The sequence below is a fragment of the Maylandia zebra genome, linkage group LG4 (genome assembly GCF_041146795.1).
Source record: "Maylandia zebra isolate NMK-2024a linkage group LG4, Mzebra_GT3a, whole genome shotgun sequence".
In the NCBI taxonomy this organism is placed as follows: domain Eukaryota; kingdom Metazoa; phylum Chordata; class Actinopteri; order Cichliformes; family Cichlidae; genus Maylandia; species Maylandia zebra.
In genome coordinates this window covers 5,051,990-5,072,832 of record NC_135170.1, presented here as the reverse complement: position 1 = coordinate 5,072,832, position 20,843 = coordinate 5,051,990, and the positions used below count along the sequence as shown (strand labels likewise).

The window sequence follows — 20,843 nt, the reverse complement described above, 5'->3', positions numbered from 1 at the left end:
AAAATCTCTTCTTCTTAAAGTTTTGTTTTTTCTACTCCTGCTCAGGTTAAACAAGGAATATATCTGATAAACATGTTGTTTGTCCTGCAGGACTATAAACCGCCATGTAACGAGACGGATGAGAACATCAGTGTCCCTTTCTACCACTTCATGTGCTTGACAAATATAGCCAAGGGTCTACGAGGTATCGCCTCATTTTGATACTTGTCTAACATTCAGCTGTGGTTAGTTTAAAGACTTGCTGCTTGAATGGCTTTGTGAGAAGCAACACTGTGACACCGACTGTTGTAACGAGCTTAGACGTTTTAGAAATTCAGAGGAAGAAAAGGAGCAGGTCTTCCTCAAACCGTAAAATGTGGATCTCCTACAATAAACCTAAAATGAACTTCTGGTTCTTACCGCTAACATTTTTCTTCTTTTTCACCAAAGACAAAACAAATGGAGGATCACAAAAACCCACTGCAGAAGACATCTGTAAAGTGTACGGTAAGTACACATACACAGGTCTATGGTCACTGATTTCTATGACCGATTCGATTCCCATTCACAAGGTTTCGATTCGATTTCAATCGGGGAAATTTTGCCTCAGACAGTCAGAAATATTATAATTCTGATCACGTATCAGTACTGACACTTGTGAGACTTTATCAAAGGTGTAACCATCACAGCAGATGCCTTTGTAGTAACTGAGGATGAAACAGAAAAAACATGAAGGTGATTTTCCTGGCCTGTTTTTTATTTATTTATTTATTTTTATAGCAGATAACCCTAAAAATATTCTGCAGTTGAAACTGAACTCAGCATATGAACATTACCTGATGCTGCTGAGCAAAGTTACAGAGGTGTTATCAGAGACATAGCTAAGAGATTTGCAATTTGGTATAATTTTAAAAAGTTTACATTTCTTTAAACTTTCTTGTCACAGGTAATTTTTGAACAAACAAAACGGCAGTGCAGTGCTGTGCACAACAGTAGACTAAAAAGCAAGCAAATAATGCAGAAAACAGAAATTTGAGATGGGAAACTGTCCTCGAAGTACACAGACGATGTTTATCAAATGTGAAGCGTAGTTTTGATCTTCTTTTCCTGCTGGTTCAGTGAACTTTGGAGAGTGATGAAACCTGCAGCATCAGAATCTGTGACATGTCGGGTTTCAGCCCCGACAGCGTGTCTGCGTTCGTGCCGTCGGATGAGAAAGCCGACATCTCACAATTCTGATGCGTCGGGTCGGCGCTTTGTATTTACGTCATTGTAAGCATGTGTGTCCATGCTGCTATTGTGTCTGCCGGTGTGGAGATGTGTGTACAGGTACTGAAACCTACATCCACATTTTCTGTTGTTTTGTTTCGGTTTTAAACAATGTGTGACTGGGATGTTTTACAGTGTGTTGACTTTAAAATTCACAACCTTGTCTCCATATTTTTCTCTTTTCTTTTTTGTTTAGAAAAAGTGTGTAAGCGAGATTCTCCCAACCCAGGTAGGAAACACATTTTATTTATTAATGCTGAAACAGTGCATGTGTGTGTTTTGCTTCTAGCTGATGTCAGATCCTAGAAATTTACTTTAAAAAAAAAAAAAATCCTAAAAATACCCAGTTGACCATCATACAGCCATAAACTTTATATTTGATCAAGATTAGCCATTAAAAGCAGAAAAACGACAACAAAGTGTGTTCTCCGTGTTTGACTGAACAAGAAATTTCTTTTCACTTCTAAAAGAGGATGCACACACATACAGTGCGACTTATATTTTTCATTTTATTGGAAAAGATGAATATTTGTTTTTCTATTTTGGAAATTGCTGTTTAGCAGATGGAAAAAAAAAAGACATTTTTTCCAGTGCTTGGCAGCTGCTGCTGTCTTTCTATTCTTTGCCCAAAAATGAGATTAAAAGCAGTCAGACTCCATCCAATGGAGGTTGTTGGGTCTAAACTCAGACCCATCCAGTATCCAGGACTTATTCCCGTGGAAAAAAAAAAAAAACAAGGCAAAAGCGATCGATCGTTTCACTTGCACTTTCTGATTAGGTGCCCCAAATCTGGCCTCCTCTCGCTGCTTTTTATTGAGAAACAGTTCACACAAAACACATCACAGCAAAGCAACGTCCACGTGGTTCTAAGACAAGGGTGGGTGTGTGTGTGTGTGTGTGTGTGTGTGTGTGTGGGGACAGTGGAATTCTTTCATCAGAGTTGGCAAGCATAAAAATGACAACATAACAATTCACGCTAACAGAGGTATATTCAAGAAAAATGTTTAAAGAAACCTCTAAGTTTCTTTTTTGTTTTTTTTATTTTGTTTTTGTTTTATGTAAATATCCTGACTTTAAAGAAACTTTGAGTTTCACACATGGACGAAATACATATTTGATCATATTTCCTAAGCTTTATCTGTTAAGATTAACATTTGGAAACATTTCAGTATTTTGCAAGTAAGCTTTTCTGTGTTTTGAGCTAGAGAACACCAAACTGTTGTAAAGCAGCTAAATAAACATTTTGTAATAGAAAATTCACAAATTTACAAAAAGTCATTTGTAAAACAGTGTCATGTTTTAAATGTACTGGTCAGTGTGCAGCCCTTCACAGAAAGGTCCTCTGTGTGGTCCCTACAGACGGGTATACAGGAAAATCTCAGGCAGTTTCTGAAGTTCTCACACCAACCTGTTAAATCACCCAGTGATTTAGAATCTTAATAATTAATTTGGAAACGGTCTGAAATTTCCCCCAAAATGTATTTTTATGACCACTAACATAATTAATGTATGACAAACTCTAAATACTTAAGTTTTCTGTACCTTTTAAAATCCCTGTGATTACATTTATTAAACCACCTTTATGTTTACTCAATCCACCACCAACATCAGCAGCAAAAACGACAACACCAACAGCCTGTACTGCTACAACAACAACCACAGAAGCAACAACAAATAAGACGACAGCGACACCTTCTGCAACAACAACCACAGAAGCAACAACAAATAAGACGACAGCGACACCTTCTGCAACTGCAACAACAAACACAGAAGCAACAACAAATAAGACGACAGCGACACCTTCTGCAACAGCAACCACAGAAGCAACAACAAATAAGACGACAGCGACACCTTCTGCAACAACAACCACAGAAGCAACAACAAATAAGACGACAGCGACACCTTCTGCAACAGCAACCACAGAAGCAACAACAAATAAGACGACAGCGACACCTTCTGCAACAACAACCACAGAAGCAACAACAAATAAGACGACAGCGACACCTTCTGCAACAGCAACCACAGAAGCAACAACAAATAAGACGACAGCGACACCTTCTGCAACAGCAACCACAGAAGCAACAACAAATAAGACGACAGCGACACCTTCTGCAACAGCAACCACAGAAGCAACAACAAATAAGACGACAGCGACACCTTCTGCAACAACTACCACAGAAGCAACAACAAAAAACCCACAAGTCTCAACAACAGCAGTTTCAACAATAACAACTCCATCATCCCCGTTGAATTTGCAACAGAAGGATGGTAAGTTACGTCAGTGATTAATGATCATTCTGACAACGTATTCAGCTGCAGCTGAATCAACCATCCAGTAAAGAGAATTGCATAGCATGCATAGCTAATGTCCAGGTAAGGGTAATAATAATAAAAACTTTTGTGAAAAGATATTGCACTACTAGTTAGGATAAATGGTAAATGGCCTGTATTTATATAGCGCTTTACTAGTCCCTAAGGACCCCAAAGCGCTTTACACATCCAGTCATCCACCCATTCACACACACATTCACACACTGGTGATGGCAGCTACATTGTAGCCACAGCCACCCTGGGGCGCACTGACAGAGGCGAGGCTGCCGGACACTGGCGCCACCGGGCCCTCTGACCACCACCAGTAGGCAATGGGTGAAGTGTCTTGCCCAAGGACACAACGACCGAGACTGTCCAAGCCGGGGCTCGAACCGGCAACCTTCCGATTACAAGGCGAACGCCCAACTCTTGAGCCACGATCGCCCATAATGTTTTCTTCTTCATTTTTAAAAGATACTTTCCTGAATTTTGCTAATGAAATTACTTTATTTGAAAGTCTCTTTAATCTGAAAGACCAGCAGTTTCATACCTTATGCTCTTGGCCATTGTAAGGAATGAGAGTTAAAGGCACTTTGTCGCACTTTTTTTTTTTTCTTTTTTTAAACACTGCCCCTGTCAGCACCAGAAATTTGCTATGCAAAACTCTATGCTGCACCAATCTGTTGTGTTGTCATTCTTGATTGTTGGAATGTCTCAAAGTTTAAAAACAACAACAACAATAAAAATTCTGACTATCAAACAATGCTGAAAAAAATTTAGCAATATGATTTTTTCCTTAAGATCTCAAAGGGGAAGATTTTTGTTGGAAATTTATACTGACAAGAACTGGATAATGTGTCAGGAATGAATGGACAACCTACAGAGGGCTGAATTCAAAGTAGGCCTGAAAATCAAAGTAAAATATGATACAGCAGTCCGTTTTGCTGAAATTTCATTGCAGTACCATTGATTGAATCTTTATTTTGAACATGTTGAAAAAGTACAACAAAATAGAATTAAAAGAGACAAATGAACAAAGCAAAACAAAAGGAAAACGAGCAACCACAACTCCAAATAACTTTCATGTTCAAAAAGGAGCAGGAAGAAGCATAAGCTTATTTAATTCCACCCCTTTTCCACTATCTAGTATCAATAGACTACAGAAATACCTCCTTGCAATTACATTATATGTCATGTGTATTTTTTTTATATATATATAGAAACGTGTGTGTGTGTGTGTGTGTGTGTGTGTGTGTGACGCGCGCGCGCGCACACACATGAAAATATTAGACAAGAACATCCTATCAAATCTCTACCTTTTCCCTGTACCCTGTAAAAACAGTCTCCTTAAACCGCTTTTTAAACTGCGCCATGCTTGGACATTGCTTCATATCTTTACTTAGTCTGTTCCACAGCTTCACTCCACACACGGAGATGCAAAAACTTTTTAATGTACGGATACGAGGATGTTTTAAATTTAATTCCCCCCTCAAATTGTATCCCCGTTCCCTTTTAGAAAACATTTTTAGAATATTGTCAGGAAGCAGGTTATTTCTTGCTTTATATATAATTTGTGCAGTGAGAAAATGAACCAGATCTGTGAATTTTAGAATTTTTGATTTTAAGAATAGTGGATTTGTATGATCTCTGTAACCAGTTTTATGGATTATCCTTATGGCCCTTTTTTGTAATATAAAGATTGATGATAGCGAACATCTGATTGCCCCAAACCTCTGCACAGTAATTCAAATACGGTGCAATCAGGGAACAATAGAGAATGTGGAGTGATTTGTGGTCCAGAATGTGTTTTACTTTACTCAAGATTGAGACACTTCTTGAAATTTTGTTATGTATATGATTTATGAGACTTCCAGTTTAATTTATCATCTATAATCACACCAAGAAACTTATGTTCAAGTACTCCTTCAATTTCCACACCATCTAAATGAATCTGCACTTGTGCATTTCTAAGGGAATTCCCAAATAAGATTATTTTAGTTTTACTTGGATTTAGTGATAGTTTGTTCCTGTTAAACCATTTTTTAATTTTGCACATTTCTGAAGTAATTGTATCCAGCAGCTCCTTTAGATTCCCCCAGAACAAAAAATATTTGTGTCATCTGCAAATAATACTAATTTTAATATATCAGATGCCTTACAAATATCATTTATATAAATAATAAATAATTTTGGACCCAGTACAGAGCCTTGTGGAACACCACAAGCAATGTCCAAGCATGATGAGAAATCAGAATCAGAATACTTTATTCATCCCGAGGGAAATTAGGGTTACAGCAGGCAGCACGCTAATGGCGCATGCGCACTTACAAAGGAACCTTCTGACCAACTTTACACAAACATCACATTGGGCAGACATGTCAGAAAGGTAGGCTGATAGGAAAAAAAACAACGAAAATACATAACATGAGGTAAGAGGAGGAGAAAAAAAAACTCCACTCAGACTGAGCTCCTAGTGGGAGAACAGTTTGATAACAGAAAAAACACCTCAGCACAAAAGCACATGACTATCAATACACCATAGAAACACAAGACAAGCAACAGGGGCGGGTAAAGGGTAAGAGAGAGCCGGTGTAGACAGCGCATCCGGTCCTGCAGCATCTGTGCTGGTCCAGTTGACTGCTATCTTCCCCGGGAGGGCACAAGCATCGAAGGCGTTGGAAAGGGAGGGGGGATGAGTGAGTGCTTATCAGTGTAAGTGTGTGTGTGTGTGTGTGTGTGTGCGTGTCCATAGTTTAGCTGAGACAGTGTCCTTCGGCCTATCAGGCTAAGTAAACAGTCCTCCAGCCAATCCAGGTGTCCTTGCATGGGATGGGAAGAATAGCCGTAACACAGTCGTTATCAGGGAGTGATTGTTCGGCTCCAGCCTTGGGCCTGCAGCTGGCGCCGTGATGGGGATCCGCAATGTTTATGTTGGTTTTGTTAATTTCCGTTGGAGAGTCGCGAGCCTCCCCATGATGGTATCAAACTTCTGTTCCATGGTGTTATCGTTCTTTTGATTCTGAGACCTCACAACTGCAGTGATCCGTTCCGCGATGTTTTCCAACTGTCGCTCAAGGGTCTCATTTTGAGCAGGCCTCTCTCTGATGTTTCCCCTCATACGCTCAATGGTGTTGTTTTGAGCCTTCACAGCAGCTGCAAGCGTCTCCAAGGTGTTGACCATATTACGTTCGTTGTGAGAGGTTGCGCCTCATTCCATTTCGATTCCAGCGGGCAGCCTTGGGGGGGGGGGTTTGAACAGCCGGTTCCGCTCTCTTATTTCTCCGATAAACCAGGGCTAAGCCAACTCCGATCAGCATGAACCCTGTTATCATGGTTCCGAATAGATAGATATCTTCAGCGTCCTCGATCGACAGTCCCGCCAGGCACATGATCCTCCAGTTCTGCCACCCGTCCATCGTGTATCCGGCAGGGAAAGTCCCTCCAGGGCACTCAGGCTCTCCCGAGCCCAGACTTCTCGTTGAGAAAAGGGTGTCAATAGCATTCAGAGACCAGTTGATCAAATAAATAATTTTTCACCCATTGCAGTACAACCCCCCTGATCCCGTACCGTTCCAGTTTATTAATTAATATGTCATGATTGATTGTGTCGAATGATTTCTTGAGATCCAGAAATACTCCAGCTGCATACTGTTTCTGATCTATAGCATTCGTAATGTCCTCAATTGATTCGATTAATGCCAGAGATGTTGATCTTTTTGATCTGAATCCATATTGACTGTCAGAGTAATTTATATTTATCTAAGAATTTGTCTAATGTTTATTAAACAGGTTTTCTAGGATTTTGGAGAATTGTGGTAGTAAAGAAACAGGCCTGTAATTTGTGAAGTGGCGTCTATCCCCGGTTTTATACAGCGGCACAACTTTAGCTATTTTCATTTTGTTTGGCACTTTTCCGTCTGAAATGATAAGTTGCAAATATATGTTAGAGGTCCTACAATTCCTTCAATCACCTTCTTGACGATTTTCATGTCAATATCATTACAATCAGTAGATGTTTTATATTTGCACATGTGTACAATGTCAATTATTTCTTTTTCCTCCACTGATGTGAGGAACATTGAGTTCCTATCAATCAGGTTTTCACTACAGTCTACTGATGGCAGTGACTCAGGAATTTGTTCACCACCCCAATGCGTTTGTCAGTCTCTCAGTTTCCTCTCCACTCACTCGTGAACAAGACCCTAAAACCTGCACTCATTGGTGAAAAATACAGGGCGCCAGTGGTGAACCTGCCAGTTCTGGTATTTTATAAATTCGGGCCCTCAGACCATGAAGTCTGTTTCTGATTGTTTGGTTAGAGACATTCACACCAGTGGCCTGCTCGAGATCATTATGTAGCCTAGCAGTGCTCATCTTGTTCCTCCTTGCACAAAGGAGCAGATACCGGTCACGCTGATGGGTTAAGGACCTTCTAAAATCCTGTCGAGCTCTCTGAGTAACTACCTGTCGTAGAATCTCCTCTATGCTCTTGAAACTGTGCTGGGAGAGACGGAAAACCTTCTGGACTATCTGTGTGACCTCTGTAGGGTTCAGGCATCCCATCACGCTACCAGTAATGACACTGGCCCCAGTCAAATGCAAAACTAGCGAAAAGCAGTCAGAAAAGATAAGGAGGGAAAAAGGTCAGTGTCCTCCAGCTGTGCAACCATTCCTTTTTGTCTCGTTGTTGCCCCTCTAGTGCATTGTGGATTTCATTAACACCAAAGCAGCTGAAAATGACTAACAACCTCCTCTGCTACTTTCCTGACCACAACAATGTCCCACAAGTTTAACTGTCTTGATGCTGTACTCGGATTAAAAAGGGTTTTTTGCTGTTGTACTTATACAGTCTTTTCTTTCTTTCACAGAAACATTGCAGGGCGAAAGTAAGTTTTTACTGAAATAAACAAAGAATGTAGTTCATAGTTATACTATATTACTAGTATAGTTTTTCCTGACTTTGTTTTTGTTTTTGCTCTGATGTAATGTGTTCAATTGCATTGCTCTCATACAGTCTTTCCTTTCTTCCATAGGTGCTGGAAAAAAAGCGCGCAGTAAGCTTGTTTTATTCGTAACTTTTTCTTACTTCAGTAAAATGTATATGGACAATTTTGTTGTAGTACCAAACATGCTTTAATGAAACTGGTGAATTCAAAAAGCGATCCGCCACTTTGAAAAAAAAAAAAAAATCAAATTCTTAAACTAAAAATAATTTTTTAAATAATAAAACTAATTACAGAATTTTGCACTTGACGATGCTCAATCATCCAGGTAAGTAAATCACCAAAAGTTGATTCTGTTCATCTGGACGTAGCGTCCTGCCAAAGCAAAAACCTGTAGTGATCCCGTACGTGTCAGGAGTATTGGAGAAGTTGAGATGCATTTTTTTCTAAACACCGGGTCTCTGTGGCTTTTAAACCCCAAAACACGCTGCGCCAAAAATTGGTCCACCCCAAGGATCGGTCCCTCGACACAGAGTAACATAGTGTACGCTGTTAAGTGCAGGAGGATTGTCAGGATTTATACATCGGGGAAACCAAACAACCTCTGGCTAAGAGGATGGCACAACACAGAAGAGCTACCTCGTCAGGCCAGGACTCTGCAGTCTTTACACCTACAGGCCAGTGGACACTCAATGATGAGGATGTAACATCCTGGACAGGGAGGAACGCTGGTTTGAGCGCGGAGTCAAGGAGGCCATCTACGTGAAAAGGGAAAGACCGTTTCTCCCACAAATGCTACGTTCAGATGATCAGAATCCACTTTTGGAGATTTTGCACCATATTTTAGCGCTTTAAAAAAGCGCAACTATACAGTGTGTACTATATCTATTAAATATAGACATAGTCTAGTTAAATATAAAAAGTTTTCTAGGCCCTTTTTTGGAGCCTTTTCTGTTAGAGCACAAGTTTCTTAGTAGCCCAACAATTTTTATTCATGCATAAATATGTGTTATCAAGGGACTGTTATTTTGAACTTAATAGATATTCAATCTCTTCTTAAACAGTCCTACACATTATAATAGGTGTCCTTACCTTCACCAACTTCCTTTGGGCGGTGGCTTTTTACATGTACACGCAGAGGCTTCAAAGGAGTAATGAGGTGAGTGGGAGCTCAGATGTGATTGTTGCTTAAAGCAGAGATGTAAGGATGTCCAACTACACATTTAATCCATATTTAATACACTCAACAAAAATATAAACACAACACCTTTGTTACTGCTCCCATTCCCCATGGGATGGACGTAGAGACCTAAAATTCATTCCAGATACACAATATAACCATCCCTCCCAAACAGTGGTCACAAATCAGTCCAAATGTGTGGTAGTGGGCACATCTGCTATATTGAGATAATCCATCCCACCTCACAGGTGTGCCACATCAGGATGCTGATCTGACATCATGAGTAGTGCACAGGTGTACCTCAGACTGCCCACAACAAAAGGCCACCCTGGAATGTGCAGTTTTTTTGCGCTATTGGGGGTCTGGGGACCCAGAACCGGTCAGTATCTGGTGTGACCACCATTTGCCTCATGCAGTGCAACACATCGTCGCATGGAGTCTATCAGATTGTCAATTGTGGCCTGTGGAATGTTGGTCCACTCCACTTCAATGGCTGTGCGAGGTTGTTGGATATTCGTGGGAACTGGTACACGCTGTCGTATACGCCGGTCAAGCACATCCCGAACATGCTCAATGGGTGACTTGTCCGGTGAGTATGCTGGCCATGCAAGAACTGGGACATTCTCAGCTGCCATCTGCCCTGAACAATGTGAACCATGATTCATCCGTGAAGCGCACACCTCTCCCAACGTGCCAGACGCCATCGAATGTGAGCATTTGCCCACACAAGTCTGTTACGGCGACGAGCTGGAGTCAGGTCAAGACCCCGATGAGGACGACGGGCATGCAGTTGAGCGTCCCTGAGACGGTTTCTGACAGTTTGTGCAGAAATTGTTTGGTTGTGCAAACCAATTGTTCCAGCAGCTGTCTGGGTGGCTGGTCTCAGACGATCTTGGAGGTGAACCTGCTGGATGTGGAGGTCCTGGGCTGGTGTGGTTACACGAGGTCTGCGGTGGTGAGGCCGGTTGGATGTGCTGCCATATTCTCTGAAACGCCTGTGGAGACGGCTTATGGTTGAGAAATGAACATTCAATGCACGGGCGACAGATCTGGTTGACATTCCTGCTGTCAGCATGCCAATTGCACGCTCCCTCATTGCTTGTGGCATCTGTGGCATTTTGCTGTGAGACAAAACTGCACATTCCAGGGTGGCCTTTTGTTGTGGGCAGTCTGAGGTACACCTGTGCACTACTCATGATGTCAGATCAGCATCCTGATGTGGCACACCTGTGAGGTGGGATGGATTATCTCAATATAGCAGATGTGTCCACTGCCACACATTTGGACTGATTTGTGACCACTGTTTGGGAGGGATGGTTATATTGTGTATCTGGAATGAATTTTAGGTCTCTACGTCCATCCCATGGGGAATGGGAGCAGTAACAAAGGTGTTGCGTTTATATTTTTGTTGAGTGTATAAAAATAGTGCAGTTTCAACAGTATTCTCTCAGTTTTTCTAAATCATAAACAAATGCTGCTATAGTACATGAAAGAAATCTTCCAGCATGGCTAAATGTGTAAAATTACAGAAAAAAGGAGAATAATTCCCATAAATTCACATAAAATTCCAGTTTTTCAAATAAACGGTCTTCCTTTGTGGAATTGAAATTTACAGTAATACTGAAAAGGAGGAAATTTGATGTTTTGTTTTTTTAATGGTTATTATTGAACTCTTATCTAATTACTTTGTTTTGTGTATTATGATAGCAAGGTCTTTATCAGTAGAGAAAATTGTGAAAAGCTATGACAATACAGTAAAACGTCAGAAATCTGAAACTTCTCCATGTGTGTGATACCTGTGGCTTAAAGAATACAAGGGTAGGGCTGGGCCATATCATACCGTTCACGGTAACATCGGTATAATGTTGGGCAACGATAAGAAAATATCGCGATAGAATATGGGTGAAACACGCATGTGCAGTGCCTTTGTTTTCATACGCACATGGCGGAAAAAGCATGGCGGCGACGGAGAATGAGAAGAGCGAAAGCGGATTGATGAATGAAACCAGAACTGGGGCCCGTTCTTCGTACGTCGCTTACTACATCCAAGATCAAATGACACATCCAAGACCAAACCATCGCGCTAACCGTGAGCTCGCCAATCCGGTTCCCCGAACACACCTGCTGTTGACGATCAGTACAGTTGGATGAAGTAATGTGAGATCACTGGGTGCCGTAAAAGGGGCTACGCATCGATAGTAGAAACATTGATCGGCAACCCTCTGATTGGTCGGCGAAAATGTCGAAGGAGCGCGCTCGGTATTTTTCGGCAGCAGAGCAAGAACTCTTGAGTGAGGGATTTCAGGAGTTTCAGAGTTTAATTAAAACGCAAGGGAACACTGCAAAGGCTGCAAAAGCAAGGAGAGAGGGCTGGCAGAAAGTTGCTGACAAATTAAACTCGTAAGTAATTTAATAATAATAATAATAATAATGGATTGGATTTATATAGCGCTTTCCAAGGCACCCAAAGCGCTTTACAATGCCACTATTCATTCACTCTCACATTCACACACTGGTGGAGGCAGCTACAGTTGTAGCCACAGCTGCCCTGGGGCAGACTGACAGAAGCCAGGCTGCCATATCGCGCCATCGGCCCCTCTGGCCAAAACCAGTAGACGGTAGGGTAGATTTATTATATTATATTATATTACATTATATCATATTATATTACATTATATCCTCTTTCACATTAGAGCCACGACAGGACCCACTAGCACATGGGAACAAGTAAAAGTGAAATATAAGAATATTCTACAGAATGGTAATATTTATCACTTATATTGCTTTTCGTCTCTTGAAAAGAGACCCTGAAATAATCTGTTTGTTTGTTCATAACAGCAACCAAGAAAAGGGCAGAGCAAAAAAAGACAGGTGGTGGTCCTGCACCCCCTCGTCAACAAGTTATCAATATCTCTCTATGAGCACACTGTCGCGCTGAGCTAAAGGATCCTGTCTGTCCCGCAATATACGCTGAATTCTGAGGACTCTCCTTATCAATCTTGCACCTTCCGCAATGGGTTGCTCGCGTAAACGGACAGGACATGGCTGCGACAGGCTTCCCAAATCCCCCTTCGCTTTTATAGCCGTGGTCTCCCATCTTGATTACACAAAGTAATTTACTATTACTACTGTGAAATATGAATTACATCTGTAATAATCACATACATGTAATAGAATGTTAATAGTACATTTCCCTTTTTTAGGAAATGACCTGTATGTATCTGTATGAAATCAATAAATGGATCAAGTGCTGCAGGATCAAGTGCTGCATTATCTTTAGTTACATTGATAATATTTATTTATGGTGAAACAGTGGTGGAATATCGCTGTTGCTTTCGTATAAATGAAGCGGACATACCTGCGTGGCCGCGATCTAATCCTGTTTACATAAAGTGAACCTGCTCCCGAGCAGGTTTACGCTTACGGCTCTGTTGCTATGGCAGCAAGTCCCGGATGAGCTTCGGGGAACCGAACGATCCAAGATCACACGAAATCGTCAACAATCAAATCCAGCTAACTTACTTAGCGAGGTACGAAGAACGGGCCCCAGGTTTGTAAAAATGCTGCAGCTTCACTGGTGTGGAACTGGTTTAGCTTTCGTCCGTCAGATACACAACAAAGCACTATTTTTGGTAGCGCATGCTAGCGGGCCGTCGTTATTACCGTGTTGTTTGGAAAATACGGCACACTTAAAATCAATCCTTTGATTTTTCTGAAAGTCGACAGAGCCCCTTATAATCCCGTGTGCCTTATGTATGAACTCTGGTTGTGTTTACTGACCTCGAAACGATTTTATGTGCACGGCGCTCGAAAATCTGTCAAATGTTTCAGTACGACTTTGCTAAGCTACGAAGCCGCACCGCTTGATGGATTGCCGGAGCATTACGGCTATCGTAGGCGGAGCGATGCGTACTGTGCTTCAACATAATATTACTGTATTGTGTGTGTGTGTGTGTGTGTGTGTATAAGCTCTTTTTAAGTTTTGTGGATATTATACATGGTTATGCTGAGGATATGTCGGCCAGTTTCCACTGGAAATGCCTTTTGGTTAAACTGTCAGCGAGGAATTTGCATTTGCACTTATAAATTTTTACATAACTTGGACATAAAAAACAGCTGCTTGTTTAAGTGAAAATCATTGGGGTTTTTTTTTTTTTGTTTTTTTTTTTTTGCTTGCACTAATAAAGTTGTGGAGTTGTAAAGAATTTTGTCTCGTGTCAATTATATTGTCAGTTATATCGTTATCTCAAATTTTCAAAAGTATATCGTGATAAATATTTTAGGTCATATCGTCCTGCTCTATACAAGGGTATAGCAGCATTTACCCAGACATATTGTTATTCATCAGAATCAGAAGATCAATTCCTGTATAATTTCTGTGAGAACATGACAGAGTATGTGTTAAACTTTACGTAATAGCAAATTTGTCACTTTGATGAGGAAATTAACTTTGACTTTGGCTTCTGTCTCATTTCTACTTCAGATTCCAAACTTGAAAGAAGAAGAGGCGATGACAGTGGTACAGATATTTTTTTAAGACTGTGGATGCTACTGATGGATGCTACACTGTGACTGAAGCTCGGAGAATTAGGATCCAATTAAAGTTGCAGTTATTTGAAAGCATGAAGTGAGAGGGGTGGGCTCTTGCATGTCTCTATTATAAGGGGGGGATCTGAATATCACATATCACAAATATTTATGAAAGGATTTTCATGAAAGCCTAGTCGCTGTGCTCGATGGAATGAAGTTTAAACTAGATTTTGAATGACAAATGCAGATAATGGAAAATAAAGGTGCAAACAAACTCAGATTTCAGTGACAAACCTTTCAACCACAGTGTAACAGCTCGTGTTTACTTAGGACATTGTCTCTTTAATATAATTTTTAATATACTTTGAAATGTTTTCAACTCAGCTATTTGTGACTGAGTCTTTATTATAGTCTTACTTGCTAATGAATTTCAGTAATAAGAACAACAGAAGTGATTTGTCTGTTTCTTAACATTTGTGGAGTCCACTTTGTGTTAAACCCTGGTCAGGGTGTTTGTGCTTTAACAGTATTATTTTCTTCTCTTTTTAGCGTAACACATTTCGCAGCGACATTGGAGAGGGTTCCATTTTATTAATGGTAATTTTTTACTATACTACTACTTTCATAAACGGTGCCTTTTAAAAGACTTAATGTTTCACACACGTGGTTTCCTTGACTGATGGTTGAATTAGACCAGAATGGATTATAAAACAAACAGAAACGCAGCCTTGACTGATTTAATAATAAGTTTGCTTTTTTGTCAGAAGGCATCAAGTTGTAGCTACTAAAATGTTCTTTTCCAACAGCTCTTGAAAAAGAATAATAATCCAGGTCTGTTTGTGTGCTCCATACTGGACTTCTCTCTGCTGGGAAGAAACACACAGTTCACTGGGATAAATTTCTTTTGCAAGGAGCTGAAAAGAGAAGTGATTTTCTTTCTTTCTTTTTCCTTTTTTTTGTGGCTAACAATTTTATGTTGAAAAGAAATTACCTGTTTTTTGCATTGGGAAATTCAGTAATACACCATTCAGAAATTATCCCTTTTGCAAGTTTTTTACTAGTGTCTGTACAAATATGGGACATACAGGGAGTGCAGAATTATTAGGCAAGTTGTATTTTTTTAGGAATAATTTTATTATTGAACAACAACCATGTTCTCAATGAACCCAAAAAACTCATTAATATCAAAGCTGAATGTTTTTGGAAGTAGTTTTTAGTTTGTTTTTAGTTTGAGCTATTTTAGGGGGGTATCTGTGTGTGCAGGTGACTATTACTGTGCATAATTATTAGGCAACTTAACAAAAAACAAATATATACCCATTTCAATTATTTATTTTTACCAGTGAAACCAATATCACATCTCCACATTCACAAATATACATTTCTGACATTCAAAAACAAAACAAAAACAAATCAGCGACCAATATAGCCACCTTTCTTTGCAAGGACACTCAAAAGCCTGCCATCCATGGATTCTGTCAGTGTTTTGATCTGTTCACCATCAACATTGCGTGCAGCAGCAACCACAGCCTCCCAGACACTGTTCAGAGAGGTGTACTGTTTTCCCTCCTTGTAAATCTCACATTTGATGATGGACCACAGGTTCTCAATGGGGTTCAGATCAGGTGAACAAGGAGGCCATGTCATTAGTTTTTCTTCTTTTATACCCTTTCTTGCCAGCCACGCTGTGGAGTACTTGGACGCGTGTGATGGAGCATTGTCCTGCATGAAAATCATGTTTTTCTTGAAGGATGCAGACTTCTTCCTGTACCACTGCTTGAAGAAGGTGTCTTCCAGAAACTGGCAGTAGGACTGGGAGTTGAGCTTGACTCCATCCTCAACCCAAAAAGGCCCCACAAGCTCATCTTTGATGATACCAGCCCAAACCAGTACTCCACCTCCACCTTGCTGGCGTCTGAGTGGGACTGGAGCTCTCTGCCCTTTACCAATCCAGCCACGGGCCCATCCATCTGGCCCATCAAGACTCACTCTCATTTCATCAGTCCATAAAACCTTAGAAAAACCAGTCTTGAGATATTTCTTGGCCCAGTCTTGACGTTTCAGCTTGTGTGTCTTGTTCAGTGGTGGTCGTCTTTCAGCCTTTCTTACCTTGGCCATGTCTCTGAGTATTGCACACCTTGTGCTTTTGGGCACTCCAGTGATGTTGCAGCTCTGAAATATGGCCAAACTGGTGGCAAGTGGCATCTTGGCAGCTGCACGCTTGACTTTTCTCAGTTCATGGGCAGTTATTTTGCGCCTTGGTTTTTCCACACGCTTCTTGCGACCCTGTTGACTATTTTGAATGAAACGCTTGATTGTTCGATGATCACGCTTCAGAAGCTTTGCAATTTTGAGACTGCTGCATCCCTCTGCAAGATATCTCACTATTTGACTTTTCTGAGCCTGTCAAGTCCTTCTTTTGACCCATTTTGCCAAAGGAAAGGACGTTGCCTAATAATTATGCACACCTGATATAGGGTGTTGGTGTCATTAGACCACACCCCTTCTCATTACAGAGATGCACATCACCTAATATGCTTAATTGGTAGTAGGCTTTCGAGCCTATACAGCTTGGAGTAAGACAACATGCATGAAGAGGATGATGTGGACAAAATACTCATTTGCCTAATAATTCTGCACTTCCTGTATTAAAAAAATATATATATATTTTTAACTTGTCAGCACGCAGACATTTTTTTTATTTTATTTTTTTAATGTACCGGTCCCAAATTACAGATCCAGGTTTATTTTGATGGCAAGAAAGGCCACTGAAAATGTTAGTATGTAGTATGTAAAGTATGTGTGATATTTAAAGCTAAAATTCTACAGAATTTGAGACGAATGACTCTTTACCAGTTCAGCCAAGAAGAGGGTTCAAGCATCCAACCATAAGACGGTTCTTGGCTATGAAAAGCACCTGGTTGTTGTGCAACTGGCTAAAGGACATTTACATTAATTGTCACGGTTCTGGGTCAGTTTGACCCAGTATTTTGAGTTGTCATGTTTTTGCAGGTTTAGTTCCATGTGTCATTTTCAATTCAATTTCTTTATTGTCCCACAAGGGGAAATTAGTTTAGCAGCAGGAGGATAAGAACAAACAGAACAATACTATAAAACAATAATAACAATATTGTTTTTTCTGTCTGTCTCTGTGTCGAGTCTGCGTCTTTGTGTGATGGTTTCTTGTTCCTGTTTTATTGTGAAGGTCTGAGTCTCGTGTGAGTGTGTGTTCAGTTTTACCTCTGTCTCGTCTTGTTGATTACTCTCAGCTGTGTTCCCCACCTGTGTGTAATCTCCCTGTGTTTCTCTGTGTGTATTTAAGTCGCGTCTTCTGTGTTTGTAGTTGCTGGTCCGTCTGTGTATCCACCATGTCTCACCCATGTGTTCTCCCTGCTGTCCATTGTCATTCTCCTCTGCTCGTTCTCATTCTTGTCCAGGTTTCTGCTCTGTAGTTTAGTTGTTTCCAGTCTAGTTTAGTTCGTGCTCCATTTGCTGTTTGTCTATATTTATTTCGTATATAATAAACCACCCTCACCCCTTTACAAGTGCCTGCTTTTGGATCCTCCTTTATTTCCCACACGGCTCATCTCACTCGCCGTGACATTAATATTAATAGGGGTGGTTGATCTATATATTGGAGCATGCGTGTATAATTCTGACACGGTGCGGATTAGAGAATGTCCAAAATAAATTCAAACATTTGCACCAAATTCTTGTTTTCGTAAAGTTATAAAAGATGTACGCTTTTATAACAGTCCCAAGAAATCCCCAAATTTCCACAACGATGCAAAAAAAAGATTTAGGCCACATGACTGTCAACACAGACATTTTGTTTGACGCATGGATTTTAAATGTACTTTCACTTACTGACTACCTCTATTTCTATTGTATTGTCTGATACATGGAGGTCTAAGCAACAAAACTACTTAGGTTTTGGAAAAGATCACAGTTCAGATACACAGCCCAGGGTGTAAAGCGAGCTCTACTCCGCTCCACTTGAAAGCTTACCCAAAGATATGGACTACGCAGCCATAACTTTTGGACTGATAAGAGCTGACTACAGCCATTCATTCTGCCACAGAGACCCTGGGCATTTTCTCTAACAGGCTGTAAACATACTCAAGGGACCTGATTAGAGCAACTGCAGATTGGGGACTGCAACAGTGGCTTGATTTTTCAGCTGCCTGGGTTAGATCTGTTCTAACCCAGCTTAGCTGTCGCCCCCCTCGTGCATCTACAAGTGTCCAGTCTCAGTTTGTTTGTTTCACGAGTCAAGCAAACACTTGACTTGATAATACACAGACTAAACACTTCTCTCTTTCTCTTTATCATACAGACACCTGAAAGTTCCATCATCATAAATTCACCTGAAACCACCATAATTGAAAGCCCTTGCCCACACAGAACACATCTTTAGAAGTTCCGGACTGATGAGAAAATCTTTTCTAAATTTGGCCATCGCAGAATCTGGGTACGAGGATCTGCTCTATACAGCTTGTTAACACTCCAGATGAAGAAAAGATGGTCTGTGAATGACTCTGAGCTCGAAAGGAGGATAAACTTGTGAAGAATGTGAAGAAGAGTGAGACCGAACAAGCCGCAGCATGCCTATTCATGTACCTGCTCTGCAGTCGCAAATCAAGAAGGTTTTGTGGATTACCCCAGCTCCACGTCCAAGCAATAAACTGTCCACCTCATGTAAAATGTTTTACTGCTGTACTGGTTTTAAGTGACCAAGTTCTTGCCAGAAGAACTACACCGGGCTTGTTACATTAGGAATATTGGTGCCGATGAGGGAGTCTGCCGGCATCTAATCCAGCCCAGTCACATGGTTTATTAATTAAACTCCCGGAGAGCAGCCATTTGGCTTTTCTACCTTTAAAACCCAGAGAGCAGCCAAATGGCTTTTAGCTAGGCTTTAGCTTCAGCGAAGTGGAAGCTAAATTGGCTAGTCATTCATATGTAAATTAGGTTGTTACCTGGGAATTCTGGAGGGAGAGGAGTGGGGGTGTGTGGATGAGGGGGTGGGGGAGCTGCTAAAAGCTGTGAACTTCCTTTTGTGTTCGTCTTGATGCATTCTCAATCATCCAGGGAAATAAATCTCCAAAAGTCACCAACTTGGAGTGTTTCAGTTTGCCATCTTAGGGAGAAATCAACACACATGGGTGTATGTTCTTTGTTGCTGAGATTTATTGATAAAAACAGTACAAAAAACCAACCATTTGTACACATATTTACAAATGGCCTGCTGAGTGGTGCACGGAGCATGTTCATTGGTTCATGGACCTCCCTGAACTAATGGCATTTATTGCAATTGTCATCTTGCGGGGGGTTAACAGGGTTCCATCTCTACGTGACTGCTGGTCAGCAAACCTGGGAAACCCACAGATCATTGGAACTATGGCACGAAACCGCTTCCAAGACATCATGCAACACCTACGCTTTGATGACAAGTCCACCCGCAGTGATCGAGCAAAGACTGATAAGTTCGCTGCAATTTCCAGTGTGTGGGGATCATTTGTCACCAACTGCATCACGTGCTACAACCCTGGTCTACATATCACCGTTGATGAACAGCTTTTCCCATCAAAGACTCGGTGCTGTTTCCTGCAGAATATTGCAAGTAAACCTGACAAGTTTGGGATCAAGTTTTGGGTGGCTTGCGACCTAAAATCCAAGTACCATCCAGTACTATCCATTTATCTTATTTCTTAGGTGTTTTCAACCTCTGCTGCCACGCTGACGGCATATGCGGCCAAACGGAAGAAGACAGTCTATATTCTTAGCAGCATGCACAGCGTGGTTCAGACTGATAACACTATCAAAAGGAAGCCAAACACTGTCACCCTTTACAACAAAACAAAGTGTGGCGTGGATGTGATGGACCAGATGGTTCGGGAGTACACTGTCCGCAGAGGAACACGGCGCTGGCCAGTTGCCGTGTTCCTGAAAACACCTAAGAAATAAGATAAATTGTTATTTCCATAGCCCTTTTACACACAATGAAACACATAAACATAGAACCACAAAAGACCTGCAACATACCTGAGTGGTGAATTCATTGCGATCTGTCTAGTGGATTGAGGAATTTTCCTGCGAATCTTGTTGACTGGGCCGAGGATGGTGGTTTTCCGTCTAAGAAGTTTTTGCGCAAGTGAAAGCGATGTGAAAAAATTGTCCGTGGTAACATTTCTGCCCTTGTCTAGGAATGGTTCCATCAGCCTCATTACTACATTGTCAGAAAGTCTCTCCCCAGTGGGACGATTGGGGTCCTTGCCAAGATATGGGAAGACATTGCAAATGTACTTGGATTTTAGGTCGCAGGCCACCCAAAACTTGATCCCAAACTTGTCAGGTTTACTTGCAATATTCTGCAGGAAACAGCACCGAGTCTTTGATGGGAAAAGCTGTTCATCAACGGTGATATGTAGACCAGGGTTGTAGCACGTGATGCAGTTGGTGACAAATGATCCCCACACACTGGAAATTGCAGCGAACTTATCAGTCTTTGCTCGATCACTGCGGGTGGACTTGTCATCAAAGCGTAGGTGTTGCATGATGTCTTGGAAGCGGTTTCGTGCCATAGTTCCAATGATCTGTGGGTTTCCCAGGTTTGCTGACCAGCAGTCATT

General features: G+C 41.1%; 1 protein-coding gene across 6 annotated transcripts in view; it reads left to right on the top strand.

Moving 5' to 3' along the window:
• LOC101463900 (uncharacterized) overlaps positions 1 to 19,114 on the top strand; it is a 62,879-nt gene extending 43,765 nt beyond the window's left edge. For 3 of the 6 annotated variants that reach the window (XM_014411071.3, XM_014411075.4, XM_014411076.3), the window contains exons 6-15: positions 91 to 184; positions 430 to 486; positions 1,445 to 1,477; positions 2,860 to 3,516; positions 8,427 to 8,444; positions 8,592 to 8,612; positions 9,566 to 9,660; positions 14,165 to 14,200; positions 14,761 to 14,808; positions 18,548 to 19,114. In XM_014411071.3, coding sequence (XP_014266557.3) covers positions 91 to 184; positions 430 to 486; positions 1,445 to 1,477; positions 2,860 to 3,516; positions 8,427 to 8,444; positions 8,592 to 8,612; positions 9,566 to 9,660; positions 14,165 to 14,200; positions 14,761 to 14,808; positions 18,548 to 18,628 — 1,140 coding nt within the window. In that variant the 3' untranslated portion in view covers positions 18,629 to 19,114. Of the gene's footprint in view, positions 1 to 90; positions 185 to 429; positions 487 to 1,444; positions 1,478 to 2,859; positions 3,517 to 8,426; positions 8,445 to 8,591; positions 8,613 to 9,565; positions 9,661 to 14,164; positions 14,309 to 14,760; positions 14,809 to 18,547 lie in introns of all 6 variants that reach the window. The other 3 variants (XR_013098242.1, XM_014411072.3, XM_012924416.4) reach the window with 3 other exon arrangements.
• Positions 19,115 to 20,843: the final 1,729 nt, after the last annotated feature.